This window comes from Emydura macquarii, unplaced genomic scaffold (assembly GCF_026122565.2).
Source record: "Emydura macquarii macquarii isolate MOO-44397 ecotype Brisbane River unplaced genomic scaffold, CSIRO-AGI_Emac_v2 contig_2473, whole genome shotgun sequence".
Taxonomy (NCBI): Eukaryota; Metazoa; Chordata; order Testudines; family Chelidae; genus Emydura; species Emydura macquarii.
In genome coordinates, this window is record NW_027132610.1 from 20,301,446 (window position 1) to 20,323,297 (window position 21,852).

The 21,852-nt window shown below is 41.5% G+C and overlaps 1 protein-coding gene across 3 annotated transcripts in view; it reads right to left on the reverse strand.

The window, feature by feature from the left end:
* Window positions 1-21,151, reverse strand: part of RB1 (RB transcriptional corepressor 1) — a 137,046-nt gene extending 115,895 nt beyond the window's left edge. For 2 of the 3 annotated variants that reach the window (XM_067563115.1, XM_067563113.1), the window contains exons 1-3: window positions 20,819-21,151; window positions 16,223-16,340; window positions 8,001-8,113 (exon numbers count right to left, since the gene is read on the reverse strand). In XM_067563115.1, coding sequence (XP_067419216.1) covers window positions 8,001-8,113; window positions 16,223-16,340; window positions 20,819-20,928 — 341 coding nt within the window. In that variant the 5' untranslated portion in view covers window positions 20,929-21,151. Of the gene's footprint in view, window positions 1-8,000; window positions 8,114-16,222; window positions 16,343-20,818 lie in introns of all 3 variants that reach the window. The other variant, XM_067563114.1, reaches the window with a different exon arrangement.
* Window positions 21,152-21,852: the final 701 nt, after the last annotated feature.

The following is a 21,852-nucleotide window of genomic DNA, read 5'->3' on the forward strand; positions in this document are numbered from 1 at the left end:
TAGGTAAAAAGTGATAGCCAAAGAAATGTGGGTTTACCTCAATTTACATATTAACTGCAAGCAAAGGTATCAAGCTAAACCAGCAGGGGTTATCCTCAGTCTGAACTTGAGAGATGGAGAATTCAAATGGCTCCTGCACCCCACAGGAGATTGAATTCCCAAGAGGCCTTTCTGACTTTAAACAAAGACATCTCCTTGGGAATATAAGATACAGACACTCCATCTTGATCCTTCACCTTAAGAAGACAAAGAAACCAAAGTGATTTAATCTCTGTGATGGGTCCTGGCCAGTAAAAAGCTGGAAAGGAGATAGGGGGTGGGGAGAGAAAGCATCTTGAACTAAGTATCTTGCTAGATTAAGTTTTACATTTTTAGATGCATGTTTTCATTTTAGCTTGTAATAATTTCTACCCTGTATCTCCTTTACTTGGTATTACTTAATCCAGGCTCTTTTGTTAATAAACTTGTTTTATTTTTACCATAAACTAATTCAGTGCTGTGTTTGAAGGAAAAAGGATATTTATTCCAGTTAAAATACACCACAATTTATTAATTTAAAACAGCTCAGCAAACTTAACATCTTCTGTGAATACACAGTGGTAGGGGCTATGCATTACAGAGAAACATCTCTGAGGAGCTAGAGTTCATTGACTGTTACCTGCAAGGCAAGGTCTGGGCAGGGAGAGCCTTGAGGAGTTTGCTGGTGAAGAAGGCAGACTGGTGTGGCAGAAAGCTGGTAGTCTGATCATCAGCAAAACTCACTCTTGCTGAATCAGAAAGAACACAGCAGCTCATAAGTCTGGGTATCCCCAAAAGCATGTTTCAAAGACATAAAACAGAAGTGAGGCCCAAGGCCACTGAGCCATGCCTCTTACCATCACAAGCAACCCTATAATACAATCACACTCATAAATTTGTCAAGCTCTCTCAGAACTAATTAAGTTGTTTGTCCTAACTGTCATGAGTATCTATGGAAAGGCACACGAGTCCTGGTGTCCAGAAAATGAGGAAGGCGCCGAACGGAAGCCTGGATATGTGTCCCCAATGCAGCAGGTATCTGAGTTACTGGTATGCTCTGGTGAAGAATGCACCACACACAGGTGTTCAACTTCCTGACAGTGTGGGGATGATCTTGAACCCTCTTGCCTGTAAAGGTAAGTGCAGTGCCCTAGTGCTGTCAGCCAGCACTTGACTTGCTGTTTCCTGAAGGTGTAGGAAAGCCTTCTCATGCTAGGCGGATTGCCCTGAACCTGAAATGTTTATGTGCAAGCAGACTTTCTAAGGAGACCACAGTCCCTGAATTTCCAGTTGATCCAGATAAGCTCTATCACTCACAAATGAAGAAACCTATTACCAGGGTTTTTGGAAGTAGATACATAGATTAGGGAAATCCCACTCCACACTGAAATTGCTCTGTTCACCCACTTTAACAAAGAGAGGAATTCTAGGGGGTCACAAACCTGGTCACAAACCCCAGTCTCAAAGACAAGCTCATTGGCTTCCTGGGAAGAAGCCCTGGCTATCATGCCACATACCAACTCATCAAATTACCAATGAATTCACAGACTCGAATGGGTCAGCTTCCAGGGTTTCATGACCTGCTTCCTTATTGGCTGGTGACCACACACAAAACTGCCTGCTTCTTTCCTGGCCTCATCTGACCAACAAGCCATTACCCCTTGCTACTCAGACCCTCTGACTCAGTCTTGCCACCCCACCCAATCCTTCCTTGCTGCCTCACACAACCCCACCAGCTGCCTCAGTGTACCTTTCCCTTAGATTGGATCTTTGGCTATCATATCTCTTGTGTAGAATAAATATAAAAATCAGAGAATTAAAGTTAGCTTAATTTTGGTTAAAGAAATATGTTGTGAATAAAAGACTTGAAAACAACAAGTTAAAGCCAGAAGGAATACAGTAGGAAGAATGCCTGGTTTAAAAAAAATAAATAAATAAAATAAGTTTCTAAAGAGAATGTCCCTGACCAATATGGGTGACTGCAAATGGTTTTAAATAAGACAGAGAATCTGTCTTAAAAGGAGTCAACATGGACCTTGGCACCATATACTAGTGTTATCAAAAGTTAGAGCCTATGTGAACCCAGGTGTGAAGGAAGAACTGTTGGTCAGCAAGGAGGAGGGGAAGAGATGAGGAAAGGCCATGGACAGAAAGGAGGTTGTACAGCAGAACCTCAGTTACAAACACCGTGGGAATAGCAGTTGTTTGTAACTCTGAACAAAACGTTATGGCTGTTCTTTCCAAAGCTTACAACTAAGCATTGTCTTAATACAGCTTTGAAACTTTACTATGCAGAAGAAACATGCTGCTTTTAACCATATTAACTTAAATGGACCAAGCACAGAAACAGTTTCCTTACCTTGGTCAAATCTTTTTAGTAGTTTACATTTAACAGTACTATAATGTATTTGCCTTTTTTTTGTTTGTTTGGGGGGGATGGGGGGAAGGGGGGAGTGGTCTCTGCTGCTGCCTGATTGGTTCCAAATGAAGTACTTGGTTGAATGGTCAGTTTGTAACTCTGAGGTTCTGCCGCAAATTTTATCTGGATTGAAACTGGAAATAAAGTGGAACTGTCTCAAATTGTTTTTTAGCTGAAGTCAGTAATTGGCAAGGACTTCACTTGCTTGTTAAAGAGTTTAAAAAGTACTCTCTTAAAAGGTTCATTGCTAATACTTGCCTGACCAAGCTAGAGCCAACCAATATGGGTCTAAGCACCTCAGGTGTAGTCTATTTATATAAGTATTTGATCAAATAATTACATGTTTTATTACTGTTTGGATCTAGTAAATTACTTATTATTTAGGCATGGTTAGAGCAATTGTATAAATATTATTCAGCCTTTAGATTTAATAAAGGAATTTATGGTTAAATTAGTGTCATGGTAATACACTGCATAAATAATAATTCCAACATCTTGCATGAACTCTGACTACTGATCTGGATCCCCCTTTATCCCACCTGACCCCAGACATTACAGTTCTCCATGTGGCATCTGCTAAGTAGATATACCGATGTCACCACTTTTGCATGGATCAAAGGTGAACTGTGGCATTCCGTGTGATGTAAGTGCATACTGCAAAGCATACAAGTATGAAAATCTCGCTGGTGTTTTTAGACAAGTGTGAAGTTTGACTGAGAAGGTCTGACACTGTTGCTGTGGAAATCAGGCCCCCCAGTGATGTGAAATCTAATATTGTTGCTCTGAACTGTACTTCGTTCTAGTTTCTGACATTGAAACCCAGTAACGTAAGATGTTTTAGAATTGTCTGCACCAAATTAGTCACCTGTTATGGTCGTTCTCCTTGAATTAGTCCATCAGCTTGATAGCGATGAAAACTGTTGGAGTTAGGGAAGAGGTCAAAAGGAAGGACTCAATACCGATAGCATGATGTTCCTACCATGAATCTGAGGTATTTTCTGTGAGCTGGATGTAAGGAGATGTGAAAATAGGCATCTGGCAGGTCAAAAGTTGCAAACCAGTCCACAGGATTTAGTAAACTGATTATAGAATCTCAGGTTACCATTCTGAATTTGAAACTGAGGATGAAGGTGGTGAGGTGATGATGAAGACGAGGGGGTTGGAGACTCATCCTCTGTGAAAAAAGTGGTAGTGGGAATAAAAAGGATAACCTCTGAACTCCAGCAGCACTTCCTCCGCTGCTGCCAGTTGAAAAAAAGAATCTACCTCCTGCTTCAACAGTTTCCTGTGAAGAGAGTTGTTGAAGAGGCATGTGGATTGAGAGGAAGTTGGTTGGAAGGGACTAAAACTGGAAGGATAGTCCTGGATTATGATCGAGGACCCACTGGTTCATGCTAATCACACCCCAACATTCTTGAAAATGAGAGATAGTTGCCATGGTAGAATAAAAAAGATCCTGTGACAGGCCAACTAAGTTTCCAGTGTTGGTGTCAAATGTGTTGCCTTTTCAAAGCTCCTGAAGAGCAGAGGGTTGCCTCTAGTGAAATATATACCTCTTCCTCAGTGGCTCAGAAGATCTTAGGTGGCTGACCATAAGACTGAGTGAAGGAGCACTGCTTGAAATACAGCTGATGTGTTTTCTACTTTCTTTTTTGGAGTTGGAAGGCAGCCCCAAGGAATGAAAAGTTGACCTGGAATCTTTCAGGACATAGTGTGTCTCATCAGTGCCACTGCTAAAGAGGTTATAACTCTGAAATGAGAGATCCTCAGTTATTTCTTGGGACTTCCTAGGGATTCCTGCAGACTGCAGCTAGGATAGTCTCCTTCTGGCAACTGCGTGCACTACCTTGTCAGATGTGTCCAGTGCAGCCTACAAAGATATTCTAGCAATCAATTGGCCCTCAGCCAGGAGGGCTTTCAATTCTTCCTGAGTACCTTATCCACAAAGTTAGTTTGTCCCCGTTGAAGAAATCATTGAGAGCAAAGCTTAGTTTGCAACCCTTATCTGCAAGCTTGCAGATAAGTAGACCTACCAGTCAAAAAGATCCAGTTTTTTTTAAATCCTCTTCTCTGGGAGTGGATTTCAGAGGACCTTGATGCTTTGTTCTCTCTTACGCTGTGTGCACAGAGAGAGCCAAGAGCAAGATGTTGGCAAAAAAATATTCAAACCCTTTTGCAAGGACTTATCTTTTGCCCACCCTCAGACGTGAAGTCAATGCAGATGTGTGGCAAATGTTTTCAACAGGTCCCAACAGACCATCGTTTATCAGCATGGTAATCTCCCTGGAGTTGCAGATTGAACTATGTCCAAGAATGTGTGTTTCTCTTGTATTGTCAAGGGGAATCTCTCTGTTTTTGCCATGTGTTTTATCAAGTCTTAGAAAACTGCAAATTCATCTGCAGCAGCTGGTGTAGGTGAGTTCACCACTTCCCCAAAGAAGAGATTACTGAAGCCAGGACTGGGTGCTCCTACCCTGAGAATGCTGTTCTTCTTGAATCTCTTTCTCTTGCCCCTGCAGCAGCCATGAATGAAACCGAGTTTCTCTGGAGACTGAACTGGTCTGTTCAGGGAAGGAGACCTAGGACTGGACACAACTGAGGATGCTGGTTTTCTGGAGTAGGGTTGAACATGCCACGGGGTCCAGTGTTGCCAAGGCACATATGGATACTGCTGTGGAAGGTGCCTTGGGGGATCTCAGATGTGGTAATCTCTGTATGGTCCTGATCTCTTTGTAACTCCCCTCATTCACTGTTCCCTGAAATCTCTCCCTGACTCCCACTGAGCTACCCCATGGGAAGATGGAGGACAAGTAGGGGATGATTCCATGATGAATTAAGGGGAAATGAAAAAAAGGAATGTCCCTCCTCTAGGGAAGAGTCAGTTGTATTAGTGTACCCTGACTGTACACGAGATAAATAATTCAGTAATGTGTATTACTTGTGTGCCAAGGAGGTCTGCACCAACATCGTGGGTACAAGGAGGTAATTTATATTGGGGTTGATGATGGTATCCATCACAAGTACATAGTAGATGAGGAGGTGCTGGATATAGAGTTACTGGTGCCACGATAGGACTGTGGGGGTCATGTGGTCCTTAGGCTTGCAAGGTACCACCTGAGCTGCCTTATACATTAGTATTGAAGTACTAGAATAGGTCTTCTCAGTCGTAAGACCCTTCGCTGACTGAGTCTGGGGCAAGTCATGGTGAATTCTGCCTCCTGCTAGGTGCTGAGGAAGGCAGCCTGCATACAGGCTAGTTTTTGGTGTCATGCTCCTTCCTGTCTCAGTGACATCTATACCAACGTACTAGTGGAGGAATGAGGCCTCTGAGGGGAAGTCACTCTGAGCAAAACCAGATTTCATGGGGGCGCTTGTTTTGTATGGCAACTTGAAAAGCAGCATTAAAAGTCAATGTCCGGGTTTGTCATCCACTCTATGGCTTCCAGTAACATGGAATGAATTAAAACTGTCCCTTGGGAGAAGGATCTTAAAGCAGCTCACTAGATGTTTTATGGTTTGGATGTCTTCTCCACATTTGTATATCAAACCATCCTTCATTTTCCATTAGCGTAGTAGACGACTGCAATGCCCATGTGATGTTCTAATGTTGTTTGCTGTGATCCATGTCATATCATGGTTTAACCAGATGGTTGGTCTGTAGGTTCAGTGACCAGATTCTTAATCCTGCTATTTTCCTCACAGCCTCCACATTGTTTTTTTGTTGACAGTTCTGAGGTTTTATGAGTTTTGGCTGCTAACCTGAATCGGACTTAAGGCAGCATTTCAAGGGCAGAAGTTGGCAAGTTTGTTTATGCACAGTCGTCTTCTCATACTATTGCTGAATTTCTTTGGAGGAATGTGGGTAAGATATGAATGAGGACAGGAAACCAGACTGTCTGGGTTGTCACAAGAGTGCTGAAGTCAATTCCCATAGCAGTGTCCAATTGCACATCAACAACTTTCATACATACATTACCTTGCTCATACTGGCATGCAATATTCAGCTGCCAAGAAGACTATCTGCAAGGTGAAAGTTTCTGCTCCCCAAGTGGTTCCACCTAGTTTATGGTTTATATTGTTCCTACCCTTTATCTTGGCAGTGGTCTCTGTCACATATTGGCAGTATGTGAGGATACAATCCAGAATCACTCCTAGATATCTTGGAATGCTGGGGTGCTGAATAAGGTGGACTGACTTTCAGGTTGACGTTTCTCTGAAGATCTCCATTTGAGGAGTTCTGCAACAACTTCTGCAGTAGGAGAGTTTCAGCATTGCTTCCCTCCCTGTCTAGATGTGCTTGGAGAAAACACACAACATCCTGGAATACCAAGAGTGCTCATTGGTATAGCAGAATCACATGAGGAACAGGTATTAAACCCTGGAAACTTAGCCTCTGCTATGATCCTAGGACCATGTAGGAGGTGGAGGGTAGAAGCTTTATTTGTTAGCCTAGATACACTACTTTAAAAAAAAAAAAAAAAAAATTATGCCAGCAAAAGGAACTCTAAACAAACTTCTAATTATATACTATATTAATTCTAACAAGTTAAGATAAATCACACAATGATTAAGAAAAGCAAACACTGCCAAGGATTTCGTCTTGCAGCAATGTCTAGAAAGAAGAAATGAAGGGCACGTAAGACCACTCCACCTTTTATGCCCTCTGATGGAAGGCATAAGGGCACTGGCATAGCCCTAACTGACACTGCTAGCCAAAAATAATCCCATTTTGTTCACACCAAGAGTGGAATCTGTGTGGACAATTATCCAGAGAAGAAGTTACGTTTAAGGATTTTTTTAAAAGTATTTTTCCATGTGTTCCAAAATATTTTGACTCAAGACACTGAATTGTTACATATTTATAAATAAAATGCTAATATATTTCCCCATGTCCTTAGGGATATTACAGACTTTCTGAAGAAGACTATGATGCTCAGGAGAGCGGAACTAAGTAAAATGCTCCAGAGTACAAGAACAGTCCACTAGACTAATAATATATACATGCTTTGCCTATGGAAAAGTGATTTATTACAAATCTAATTCATCCCCCAAAAGAAGATAATCATGCACACTCTAGAGTTGCTATCCATATGATAGATTTAAAATAAATTTTTGCTATATTGATTTCATAAGCCACAGGTCCTAAAGAAGTTAGCAGGAGTTCAAATATAATTGAAGATTTGTTGAGGAACTGCAGGAGCAATGCCGTAACTCACCTATCCTCAGCTGTAAAGCAAGTAGAAAGGTGCACGGTTTAAGCTGGTGCTGGATCATTAAAGTTGAGCAGTGTGTTAGGAAGCTGTTCAAAGCTTAAGTGAGATTTTTCAGATTCATGCATTTAAAACTTGAATTTCACGTTGTTGGTGAAAAGGGGAAAGCTAGAGGTTCAGTGTGATTTATGCCTGGATCAAAATGATAAACCCTTCCATGGTTGCCTTGGTTTAGTAAGTCATACATACAAAGATCCAGTTTGATAGAAACAAGAATCTTGGTAATCCTACCCAAAAAATGTTGCCTGCCCCCAGCTTAATGCAGGCGTTTCAATTCACACAGCAAAACCTACCTCACACCTATAGTTTTCAGAAGCTCCATAAAAGTGAATGTCATCTCATCCAGGTCAACTGCTGCAGAAAAGAGACAGATCCCCCACATTTCCTTTTTCTTTTCACTACCCACCTAGTGGAAGAAAGGAAGCAGTTTTAGCTTATTTTGAATTGTGACCTGAATATTATGTACAGAATGCCAGGAAACACCTAAAGCTATGACTTCTAGTTACTTGACAATTCAGGAAGTCCAAATATTTACATCTGCTAGATGAAAGTGCAAAGGCATTCCAATACTCATTCCTGCAATGCAAGCTTAGTTTTCCCTGTAAACTTCAACATAGCCTCAGAATGGGAATGATGATGTTTCTACAGAAAAATAAAGTGATGTGCTTCTGTTGTGCATAAACAATACATTTTTCATAACATTAACACTTTAAGTGCCTCAAGAATTACAGATGAAAGCTGTAATCTGCCCTAAGATCAGACTATAATCATTGTTTAAAACAAAAACAAAAAAAAGTCTTTAAAAAGGCTGATGCAAACTCATAAATCAAGGAAATATACAATTAGACTTGTGTGGAAAGAGGGTGCACAATGTGATTATGCAGCCAATTCTGCTTAGTAGTTGGACATTGTGACACCCTGTATCTGAAAACACCCCAAAAACCCCATCCTCATCAATTACAATATGTTCTGTACTAAGTATGCCTTGTTTGGTATTATTTTAAAAGTCTTGATCTGTTAAACATTAATATCATGTTGGACTGTATGTGCTACCATAATATGTGAAGTTATAAAAATATTGTTATAAATGCTACTAGAACACGTTGCAAGGTGGGAAACTCCCACAAACAGCCTTTCAGGCACAACAATGGAGTGACCAGACAGCATTAATGGCCATCTCTCACCCATTCAAGAATAAATTCCACTATAACAAGAATTGTTTACAGTGAAGACTACACTGTAGGAAGCATATTTGCATTGGGATTGCTTGACCAATGGGAAGCAGCCACCACATCACATGCATAGACTGTTCTAGAAAGCTGAAACAGACTATAAAAGGATCAGAGTGACATCATCAATCAACACTTGACTCCACACTCCCAACCAGATGAACACCTGAGTTGTCTGGCAGACAAAAGGACTTTGAAAGAGGAGTCGTCGTCCTAGGCAGGGAAGGCTGGCAGTGTAACGTAGGCATCATGGCAAAAGAGATTCTTAAGAAGAGACTTGAAATATAGAAAGGGTTTTTTTTTGAGGGGAGGAAGGAGAGGGAGAAGAAGAGTAGCCCTTAAACAAAGGGCAGCATAAAAAGAAATGCAAAGATGGCTGTCAATGAAGAGGTCCTAAATTTATTTCCTTTAATAAATCAAACACTGATTCCCAAGACGCTTTATTATTTCCTCCCTACATAGAGAAAACCCCTACTAAATTAGAGTACCAGAAAAAGTTACATGGCGTCCAAAACAGATGGTTTTGGAATGGAAACAAATAGCACATCTTCCTCCTTGTTGGTTCTTTCCCACAGTACCTAGATAGACTATCGTGAAGTGGTATCACTGTCAGAATTCTCCCCACAGTTTTATAGGCCATTAAGGCACTTAAATAGCAGACAAGAAACCTTGGGTATTTTGCTTCATGAGTTTCCAGAATGGTAAATCAAAAAAGAGAATGAGAAAGCAACTGGTAATTTGAACCTTAGTTTGGATAATTCTGAACATGTATTTAGCAGTTTAGAGTTAAGGAGAATAGCTTCAAGCAGAGCAAAACCATCAAAAAAATAAACCAAGAACAGAAATAAATTAAGATTTCATGACATCAAAGAAGATATGGAGGAAGTTGAAACCACAGGGAGAATGAGGAATTTCCTTCAAACAAGGTAGTACTATATTTGATCCAATATCAGTGAACAAGTTTCAGTAGACATTTTGCCATATACCTAAACTTAGATAAAGCCAGTAAACTACCCACAAATCTTTATACAATTACTTGTTTTGAGTCTAACTGTAACCAAGTTTTTATTAAAAATAAAAATCTATTTAGAAATGTGCATGCTTCCAGTTGTCTCAAGAAACACACAGATGAGAAGACAGTATATTAAAACTAGCACTGAAATCAAACTGGGGTATAATCTGCCATACTTTTAAAGTAATCTCATCAACATTTAAAGAAAGATTTGGAACTTGCTGGATCACAAAGCCCCGTCTAACTAAGTAATAAGCAAGTTATAGAACTATCTAGAAGCCTAGAAAGACAAGGTGTGTGAGATAATATCTTATTGGTCCAATGGATCAGAGAAGAAGGGAGGAGGTGCTTGTGGAGCTGTCCCAAGGACTGCTGCTGCGCTCTGGTTATAGCACTGCAATTGGAGAGGGGGGGGGGGGGCAGGAGGGGACAATGCCTTCTCAACTCCAGCCCTTTGAGGGGCACCAGAGCTCAGGGCACATGCCAAGCGGCTCCCAGCTCCTGCCCTATGGGGTTGCTGAAGGCTCTGGGTTGCAGTCCTACGGCTCTGGGCTTTAGCCCTGCAGAGGGCACTAGGCTTCCGCCGCAGACCATGTGGCTCCCCTGAAAAGGCCCGTGGACCCCCCAAAAGGACACTGATCCTCTCCCCGCCCCAGCTTGAGAACTCCTGTTCTAAGCCCAGGGACTGACCATTCAAGGTAAAGTGGCCCATTAACACACCCGTTGTCATAGGGAAAAAAGTGGTTAATGGATTACAAATTGTAACAGGACATAAATCCAGTGTCTTTATTAAGACCATAATTTTTAAGTGTCTAGCATATCTATGAATTTAAGCTCCCTGGAGAAGAAAGGAAATTGGATGGAATTACTGGTGGTGTGAGGAAGAGGAATAAGGAGGTAAAAATAATATATTTATTGATAAGATGGGAGTGGGTGGGGTTGGAAACTGTTAAGGGACTTGGCTTGCTGGAAGGTAGAAGCTGGAAAGTGAATATAAAATCTAAGATTCTCTATAAAAGGGATTCTCTATTTTTCAGTTTTCATATTAGACTTTATTAACAGCTGTTTCTCATTAGTTGAAATTTGAAAGATATTGATCATTGTTTCAAATGGATGATTCGTACTCAGTAATTACCAGTGTATGAATTTCTGTCTAAGGAAATTGTAGGAAAAACAGTGGAATGGACTGAAGATTAATTCTTCTGAAGAACTTTTCTCAAAGGATATGTTTTAAGTAGCTGGACTGAAGCAAGAATTGTTTCTAGAAGCACAGAAAATGGGTTCTCAAAAAAAAAAAAAAATCAGATGCCATTGAAATACACTAGTAGAGTGCAAATGCACAACAGACACGATGATTCTGCAAATAAGACATTCAATGCCATCAACAAACAAGGTCATTTAAGTTCCTGTTCCAAACCTTCCAGCAGCTAGCTGTTCAACATCTTCACTCAGGAAGAGTCTCTGCTCATCTTGATGCCAACAGGTCAGTTGAATTCAGAGTTTCATCAATCCTTACAAGACCTACACTGCTGTTTAGTCACTACAATTATTTTTAGTCCATTCAGACTGGTTTGGTTGCATTGGTCAAAACTTTATAGGTTAGGTCATGAAATTATATCTGACTTTCGATACTGATGTTAAGACCTCACTAATTAGACAGGAGACTTGATGAATGTGTTTTACCTGAAGTATTTTAGCTTTTCATTTCTAGCAGTCTTCAAACCTAGTAGGCAAGCCAGACAATTCATTGGCACCACGTATCTAGCTACTGAGATCCATAGTGATTGAATCTCCCCTCAGACACAAAGCATCTACAGACAATCTTCTCCTAGGGTGACTTTAGGGAGTAAAGGATGAGGAGATTTCTCTACCTCTATCAGAAGGTGGGTTTGTTGTAGATTTTGTCTACACTCAAAATTACTATAGTAATTACTGCTGTGACTGATGTCCACACTACTCTCCTTGGGTTGGTCGAGTGTGTCCTCACCAGGAGCACTTCCACCGACCTAAGAGGGGCAGTGCGGGGAGCTGAGACACCGAGCACCTCCCTCCTTCCTCCTTGCCAATTTCATGGCTTGGCTGAAAAAGCTGACTTTTGTTGACAAAACTCTCTGGTTTAAACCAGCCTCTAGTAACCTAAGGAAGTTTGTCCTTCTGTTTCACCATGGTTCTCTCCCATCATAAAAACAAATTCCCTGAATGGAGAGTGGGGCAGCTAGTCCTGAGGTGGACGTGCTGTACAATATCCTACATAATGTCTACAACTGTCCTTCTGCACCTCTAGCATCAAGATACTATACTTTTATTCTGAGAGTCATGAGGTGCTTCACTGGTGTGCGCATGTACACGCACCCCTCCCCCCCAAATAGTTGTATGTTTTCCTCATTATGCAATAGACTGATTACCCTCCACCTGGACTAGTATGTTGCTAGTATTCACCTCCATAGTTAAACTTAGGCTTTTACTCTGACAGGTTCTATTTAGAAGCTGAAGCTTATTTTAAGTTGATTTTCTTAACTTTAGCCCACTAATGATTGTGAAATCTACTCCTTGCAGAGTAATTCCCATTCCAAACTCTCATCCACTGTCAATGCCTCTGACTGGAGTCTCAGTGATTGTGCCTCTTAATGGTGTTATGTTACTGGTACAAAGCACAAGGAATTTATTACTAAGGCATAGGCAGCTGGTATTACCTAGAGCTCACTCACTTCAGATTTAAGATCAGTGTTGAGCATTAACTGTCAATATCACTTTTAGCCCTAACAATTAATACTTTTTTTTTTTTAAATAATCTTACAACATGGCTATCCTTCATTGAATGCTCCCCAATAGAAAAGTCATTGATAAGCAAATCAGTAAAATCCTTATAAAGTACTTTTGACTATGTAGTAAGAATTGTGCCTCCACAGTGTATATTGATTAGAAATTATTCTTTCAGTTCATGCCATCTTAATATGCTGCTCTCTCAAGACAAAAGTGTTTATTCATGTCAAAATGAAAAAACGGAGATTTTTTCTCTGATTACTTCATGCATTTGGGATTGCAAATTTGTGTCTCATTTCTTTTCTTTGGTTTATTTCTATTATGGAAGAAAAACTAATAGTTAAAACAAAAATCCTATATTATTCCTAAGTAAGTATTTAGGGACTGCCTCACCTCTCCCTTCAACAAGGGAATAAGAGTATATCAGGGATTATATTGCAGACTCACTAGTGCAAGAACTGCATCTTTCTGTGGGTTTGTACAGCGCCTAGAATAATAGGTCCCCCAATCAGGGCCTTTGGAAACTACTGAAACACTAAATTTGAGACTGAATTTAAAGATCTTTAATTATAGAACATCCTTTCATTGAAGAAAAAGGAGTTGGCAACACAAAGAAAGAGCAGCTGTAAGGAGCAAGGCGACAATTTGCTAATCCAAATTTTTTTGAACTTTTATACTGTGTCCTGCAACTTAATGGAGATTTTCTTAGGGCCGCCTCCTCCTCTCCCTTTCACAATTGCATAACATCCCTATGGCTGCTGCAGCAATTGCCTATATAACTAGCATTTAATATATTTCAATTTTTATCTCTATTTAGCACACGGAAATGAGAACCAGCATCATGTGACCAACCAACCCTCCAGATCACCGAGTTGTGAAATGATGCAAACACCAGTGATGACATAACAGTGAGAGACTATTAGGTTATGAAAATAAAGATGTTCACCCTGGCTTCCACCTGCCTTTTATACACCATCTGTCTTAAATTAAGCACATCAGGCAGGGACAGTTTATTATGAGTAGAACATTGAGTATTGTTGGAACTTTTGTCATGAGAATTAAAACAAGTAATCCAGACTACATCTTTGTTCTCAGATACTTGCAAAGCAGTAATGCTGAAAGACTTGAAAAACTTCCATCTGTAGGACTGATAGCCTACATGATTTTTTTTTTAAATGTGCAAGACACCAAGTTCATCATTGTGGTATAAAATCCTATTTAGTAAGAGAGCTGGTTAAACACACCAAAAAAGGCAAACTCATGAGTCCCCATCCCCCATTTTTCAATATTTGGATTCTTCCTACTACAGTCTGATGTGAGCATCTGAGGTGAAATTGGCCATGTCAGTGCTATTCTGAGCTCCTACTTCCTGGTCTGCGATAAGGCAGACACATCCTTCATAAGGCATTAATGAGAAAGCCTCAAGAATTCTGTTCGGCACCAGTATTTGAGCATTTCAGTACCACAGAGGAAATTAAAAGCAAACAAAGGGTTGGAAAGCTTGATTTATGGGGAAGGATTCAAGTTTAGCTTAGCTATACAATTAGGTGTGATAAGAGTACAAGGAAGATTACAAAGCAAAGTAGGTCCTATACTACTACTTTGACATATAAACGCTGCCTTACATTTTCCAGGAAAGGGTTGGTTTTGTATTTTGTTATTAACAACCTCTCCCCTCTGCACCCCAGCACACAAAAAAAAAAAAAAATCTAATATTTTCCTTTACTGCTGGAGGGCCTTGGCAAGATCTTCTAAGGACCTGAATAGCAGGGTCACAAGCAAGGCAGGGAACAGTTTTAAACTAGATATGACTTGAATCAGGAATAAAGATTACTGCTATAAAAAAGGTTTTGAGTATCTGTCTCCATGACCCATCTACATCTACTACTATATGCAAAAAGCATGGACACATATGCCATACATCTCTGCTGAACTGATGTGAAAAAAAAAAAGAAACCCCAACAATTTTAAAAGGTCAGAATTAACTATTTGGTCCACACTGAGATGGATAGGTGTTTACATCAGATCTATTGGCTCACCCACTGTACAGACTCTGGAACAGTACTGTGCTGATTGACAACTGGAAGATTTTATAACCAGAAACTTAGTTTTTTAGAAGCTGGTCTTCTACAAAGTCTGGATGGCATATCGAAAGACTAGATCTTCCCTACTTAATTAGATGGGATGAGGACAAAAAACTTGTCTTTTCCATTTGATATTGGTGGTTCTTAAGTGTGGACAGAGGAACTGCTTAAGACTTCAAGCCTAGGGGAAAAAAAGTCTCAGACTTTGCTGGGAGAGGGATTTTTATTTTGAGTTGCTAAATGTTAACCAAATAAAGCAGTTTTATTTTCAATTAGGTCAGGATTTGTAAAGTTTGAGAACATTGGTCACATACTCCAGCAAGGCCCAGGAGCATCACCTTGTGAGAAGCCCATCCAGTTTCTGAATTCCCCACTACTGTGAAGGGAAAGGTTCTAGCATTCCTACCAGGATGCCGTCCCTGGACCTTCGATAGCAGCTCCTAGAAAAGAAAAGCTACTGACATGTACATGAAATTTAGAAAGCCCACTTCCTCTCTCCCCACCCACCTAGACTAGAAGCATTCTCTGCTACTCCACTGCTATATCTGAAGCCATTCATCAAAAAAGTTTTTCGACATCCACCTCCATTCACAGATGTCTGTGATTGCAGTTTTAAGATCTAGACTCAATAATTTACTAAAACTACATGCTACTCTCTGGAAAAATGGATTTACCAGATCTCCAGTGGCAAATAGCATTCCTTCTGGCCCTGGTGATTTAAGAAAGAACACTAAATCAGTACCTTGGATCAGCAGTATTAAATTCTCAGCTCTGAGAGCCAATGATTTTTAACACCTACTTATAAAAGCCAGAAGACAGGAGCTTTGAATGAAAGTGCCTCCTCAGCCATGATTAGATACAGTACCAACATTAACTTGTAATGAAATTTGAAAGGCTGTATTTTATCAAAAAAGGTACTTTCCTTTGTTAGTACTATTCCTACTGTTTTTGTCTTTAAATCAGGACTACTCTTACTGTTTTTATCCCCTGACTAGGTCCTCATACACTATGGTTGAGAAAAAAAGTCACACAAGACAAAAGCCATATAAAATTGACTCAATATTATATGAAGTAACTGGCAGTCTGGAGAGTTGTCTGGTCACATTGTTAGTTAAACCAGTACTTTTACAGTGAATGTGAAATCCGTTTTTTTGAAATCAGTACATTTATTGGACTATATAGAACAAAGGTTAGGTTATGCAAATTAATTTATACAGATATGTATACAGCAACCTTCATACTTTTTGATCTTGTTATAAACCTGCATCAGAATGATAACACTGAAGCATATCATTTTCAAATAATTTGCAATAGTTACCAATTTCCTTCTTGGTGGGCTAAGGCAACATGTCAAGCTAAGCACAGCTACAGAGTTCAATATTTGGAATCAAATATCAATGTGAGCATTAACTACACCAAGTACTCACTAGACTTCCATCAGCAGATGACACTTTTTCATAGGTCTTCCAAGCATTTGCTCTTATATGGTCTGATACTCTTAGAGTATCACAAAGTGCAACAAAGTCAGTTTCTCCAAACTCAACCCTAGGAGAGAGGGTGAAAAAGACAGTTAGTCTGATCTATATGTAACTGGTAAGTTTAAAATGAAAATGTATCTCTGACTTGGTTACACTATACGTCACCTTCTTATGAGAGCCTCTGACCTGGTTAACCTGGCAGGCTACCAACAACGACGATGGATTTTGTCGGCACCTTCCTTCTGGCCATACAATGGCATGTCCACTTCAAACATATTGTATTTGTCAATGTACTGATACCTCTTTTCAGAGCAACAGGCCATTAGTGGAATTTTCCCATTTAGGTGATAAACTACCAGAGGAGGTACATTGACGCATTTATTGTAGACAGTTTTTAAGATGACCTACTGAGTGGGTAACTGCCAAGTAACCAAACACATTCTCACCTGGATTGCACACAGGCAAAGAGGCTGTGGACCAGACACATGAGATTTAACTAAGTACATCATGGCAAAACAAAAGTTTTCATTACGGTGCAGTGTTACAGACCCCATACATGAATTGGTTCAGCGGCACTTTTGACAAGAATTAAACAAGTGGCATTTCCTCTTTTAATAACAGTTTTTAACAATACAATTCAACTACTGCTAATCCTTGATTAAACGTGACTTTTTAATTTTAAAGTTATTGGATAGCATTATGTGTATACAGTATGCCAAACTGACTTATGCCATATTGTACCCATTGCTACTCCTAGTAGATGTAGCTACTTTGGAGTTACTGATTAGAAGACAGACTTTTTTTCAGGTTACTAAAGATGACACAGTTACATTCACTAGCTCATAGCTGAGGGTCGCACTTTCACCTGGTATGCCATTTACAATATGCTCCTTTTAGACATATATTTCAATATATCACTGACACCATCTGCTCATAGAATCTTAGAATTTTAAGGTTGGAAGGGACCTCAGGAGGTCATCTAGCTCAACCCCCTGCTCAAAGCAGGGCCAACCCCAACTAAATCATCCCAGCCAGGGTTGTGTCAAGCCGGGCCTTAAAGACCTCCAAGGATGGAGATTCCACCACCTCCCTCAGTAACCCATTCCAGTGCTTCACCACCCTCCTAGTGAAAAAGCTTTTCCAAATATCCAACATAGACCTCCCCTCCCCCACTGCAACTTGAGACCATTGCTCCTTGTTCTGTCATCTGCCACTACTGAGAACAGCCTACCTCCCGCCTACCTGGAACCCCCACTTTAGGTAGTTGAAGGCCGCTATCAAAATCCCCCCGCCCCCCATTCTTCTCTTCTGCAGGCTAACCAAGCCTAGTTCCCTCAACCTCTCCTCATAAGTCATGTGCCCCAGCCCCCTAATCATTTTCATTGCCCTCCGCTGAATTCTCCAATTTGTCCACATCCCTCCTGTAATGGGGGGCCCAAAGCTGGACACAATACTGCAAGTATGGCCTCACCAATCCCGAATAGAGAGGAATAATCACTTCCCTTGAGCTGCTGGCAATGCTCCGACTAATGCAGCCCAATACGACGTTAACCTTCTTGGCAATAAAGGGACGCTGTTGACTCATATCCAGCTTCTTGTCAACCCTCATGTAGGTTTAGGCAATAAACTCAATACAATCCACGTTTAGGTTTTTCCCAAATTCTGTATACTGTCATCTAGGGATGAGATTATATTGCTTTGAAGATGATACCAGTGCACCAAAGGGTGTCCTTGCACCAGGGTGCTGCTGAAGGCTTCAGAACACAATTACCACAGAGTTAGAGATACCATTTGGAGGTTTATGCCAAAGTCTGTTCTCAGCTTCCTTCACATGGTACAAATACCGGAGATTGAGAGTTTGCATTTAATTGGCCAGGTGCCTCCCCAAACCAATTGTCAAGACATTAAGTCTGCTGCAGAGGAGGAAAAATGCTGTCAGCTACATAGTGTTACGAGCCAGTTTGGCCTCATTCTCCTTTAAGGATTTTGTATTATTGCTGAGTACCCGTAAAGACATGTTCCTTTCTTGGTACAACATTGTGGGACTTTTGATGTTATGGGCATTTATTAGCTTTTTATTTGATAGTTCAATACATTAAACTATCCTTAAACAAAACAAATTAACAAGACTTCATTACAGCACAGACATATACTCCCCCCCTTGTTAGAGTGATACTCTTGATGATTATCCCAACACTATGTTACTTCAGCTAGAACTTGATTTTGTATTTTCATTGTTTGATTATGAGACCCAAACAATATATATATTACATTATAAAACATTGTAGCTGTAATATAGCTATTAATATTGTAGAATTCTACAACATTATTGTGGTTTTCTCACTCAAGTTCTGAATTTCAATTTAGGTTTTGCCAAACAACTGGCCACATTGCCACACACTCCAAATAAAAATTACACACACACACAAATTTGTTATAATTAAATTGTTCATTGACAAACACACCTATATTTATGACGGACTTTTGCAAAGACTGAACCACCATTGGTGTCTTAGAGAGACATATCCATGGGGGTTAAACTCTAATTATAATATGGAAGTAGTGTGGTACCACAAAGAAAAATGTTTTACTATTAATATTTTTATCACTCACTCCCTTGTGTACAAAAATATCATTGTTGCAACAAAAACTTCCCAAAAGTATGAAAAATTACAATCTAGTCATGTGACAGAAAACACGTAACTTACAAGTAAGCAATTTTAACATACCAACAAACTACACCACCAATGGATTAAACATTGTTGTTCAGAGTAGGTTCAGGAAACCTAAGGGTTGAAATTATTAATTGTCCTGGTTTTACACCTTGGTTTGCTTATAAAAGAAGTTTAATGGTTTAGTTATGAGCCCAGGATGTTTTTCTTGTGTCTTTTGACCCTAAAGACAAACACAAGTGGGTTAAAGAGAAAAATATTAACACATGCTTTATATATTTAGGGAAACGTAAAGGGAAAACTGCAAGAGATAAGTATTTGATCTTAAGACCTGCAACAATAATTGTTATTTATAAATGTATATTTATAAAATATTATTAGTTTATGCCCAAATACATTTTAGTCTTGAAGGTGCCACAGGACTCTCACTGTTTTCCTAAAAAACAAACAGACTAACATGGCTACCCCTCTGGAATTCATCAACAATAATTATGGTTCATGTTGTGTGTGGGTAGCAAGGCTGCTACACTTTGTTTTGATAATTCCTGTGTAAGGCAGAAAGGTTATACATTGCTGGCTTCCTTTACCATGTTGGGTATGTTCAAAGTACACAGGCCTTAAGCCTTAGGTTAACTTGCTGAAGCTAATGTCTTACAGTTTATAGGCCTGTAGGTTCCTTGCATTACTGCAGAATATAATGGAAAGCAGTGACTATAATAATGGCAAGCTAACCCTAAGCTAACACAAAGCATAAAATATTAGATACAAGACATCACTAGATAGAATGCCCATTCTGCTGAGCAGCCTGCAAAAAAGCTGAAAAGTTACCATATGCATCCAGAAGATATTTAATCGTTTTAATGTATCACAATACCTACATGACTCAAACCTGGAAGTCACTTATATCCCCAAGAGCCCAGGAATGGACTGTAGGAATGTCAGTCTAAAACTAGTGATCAAGATTGGAATAGCCCTAACAAGAAGTAAGATTTAAGGCTCAGGAACTGATCTCACATTAGAACTTCAAATCAAAACTAATACAATCCTGGAATTCTAGATACCTGTATGTCAGCTACCTATAGCAGAGAAAAAAGCAACTTTCCAGGCCCAAACACATAAAACCTTTTGTCTTTTTAAAACGACTATACTCCTCCCCCTACAATACAAATGAAAGGCAAGCCCACTGGAGCTGTCCTTGGGAACCGTGGGGGCCAAAGCACAGGAAGTGACCAGGAACCCAAGTAGGACCCAGTCTTATATTCTGGGTTTGCCCTGCCTGAATCTCTTAACTGCTAACAGGCCAACACTCAGGTTACATCAGCGTGAATAGCTTAACGCTTTATCAGGGCCGGTGCCTCCAGTCAGAGCCAGGGCTTCGCCGTTACCTTTCACTAAGGTGAGGTGGGTGTTCAGCTGGCCAGAGCTGACACCTGCAGCATCAGCGAGCCTGAGGTAACCGCCCACCTGGAGGACACTGTCCGTTTGACGGCTGCAGCAGACACCGGCGCACTGTTTATACAGCCGGGGCGACCTCCGCCCACGCGAGCGCCGGGACCCTACGGCCCCGTCGTCAGCAGCGCTGAGCACCGCGTCAGCCGTCACCGCCGCGGGAGCCGGGCCTCTGCTCGAGGCCCGGGACACGGCGAGCTCCGCTCCGCTCCCCTCCGTCGGGGCAGAGGCAGGGCCGGCGCGGCTCTCACTCATCCCCGGGGAGGCTCACCAAGCGGCCAGCACTTCCACGTCTGTCCCAACAAAGCTGCCCTCATCCCGCAGCCACCGCCTCACCCGGGACCTGCCCGGAGCAGCGGGAAGAGGGGGCTGGAGAAGCGGCGGAGGAGGCGGCAGGCAGGGAGAGTGAAGCTGCGGCTCTCACCTGGCGGCAGCAGCAGGCGGAGGCGGTGAGGTACCGCCAGTGCCGCGGTCCGGGCTGACTCGTTGGCCCTTGGCGGCGGCTCCCCCCTTGCGGGGGGGCTTGGGCGGCATGTCGGGCGCCCGGAGCCGGAACTGTTGGGTCCGAAGTTTAACTGTCCGCCGGGGCGGAGGGGAGGGGAGGAAGGGAAACGGACAAACCGGCTCCCAACCGCGTCCGCTCAAACCGCGGGAAAACACGTCACGTCCGCCCCGCCCTCAGGGCGGAGCATACGCGTCACTTCCCAGCACAGCGCTCTCAGATAGAGCGCATCGAAAAGGGGCGGGACCTGCCCACCAAAACGAGGCTGAAAAAACTCGGAAGGGGCGTGCGGAGTCTTGGCAACAGAGGCTGGCAAACTAGCCAATGAGCTCACCCGCTTCTCCTAGCCAGTAGTGGAGCTGTTGCCTCTGGTCTGGATGGTGGGCTGGCTGGGTGGGTGGGCGTCCTAGTGTGGAGCAGCTGCCTGCCTAAGCCTGAGCTTTCCCGCTAACTCTGGTCTGGGTCTCTCCCTGACTGTCGCCTTAAGGATGATCTGTATGGGAAATTCATGGGCTGGGGCTCTCCTGGCGGCTGCCGCCCCCAGAGGCCCAACAGCTGTTGCTCCTTTTGGTCAATAAGTTTTCCTACCAGTTTGGTGCATTAGACATTCAGATCCTCTCGTCTGTCTTCGGGGAGACTGCTGGAGAAATGAGACAGAAAGCTGAGTGGTAGCAGGGGAAGGGACTGGAGTCACCTGCACCGCTGAAGATGTTTGGGTTTCACGTGGGTTTTTTCACATCATTTACCTCCACTGATTACAAAGTGACAGCTTTGTTAAAAGTTGGACGTGATTGGCTTCTCAAAGAAGGAATGACTGGTCACAATACACTCTGCTAAGAGCCTAAGAAGTCCTCCAGCAGACCCAAAGCAGACCAATCTTTATAGTCATGTTATTTCTAAAGTAAACAACAGGCATGGAGGAAAACAAAAACAAATTTTTAAAAATTGTTCCAGTT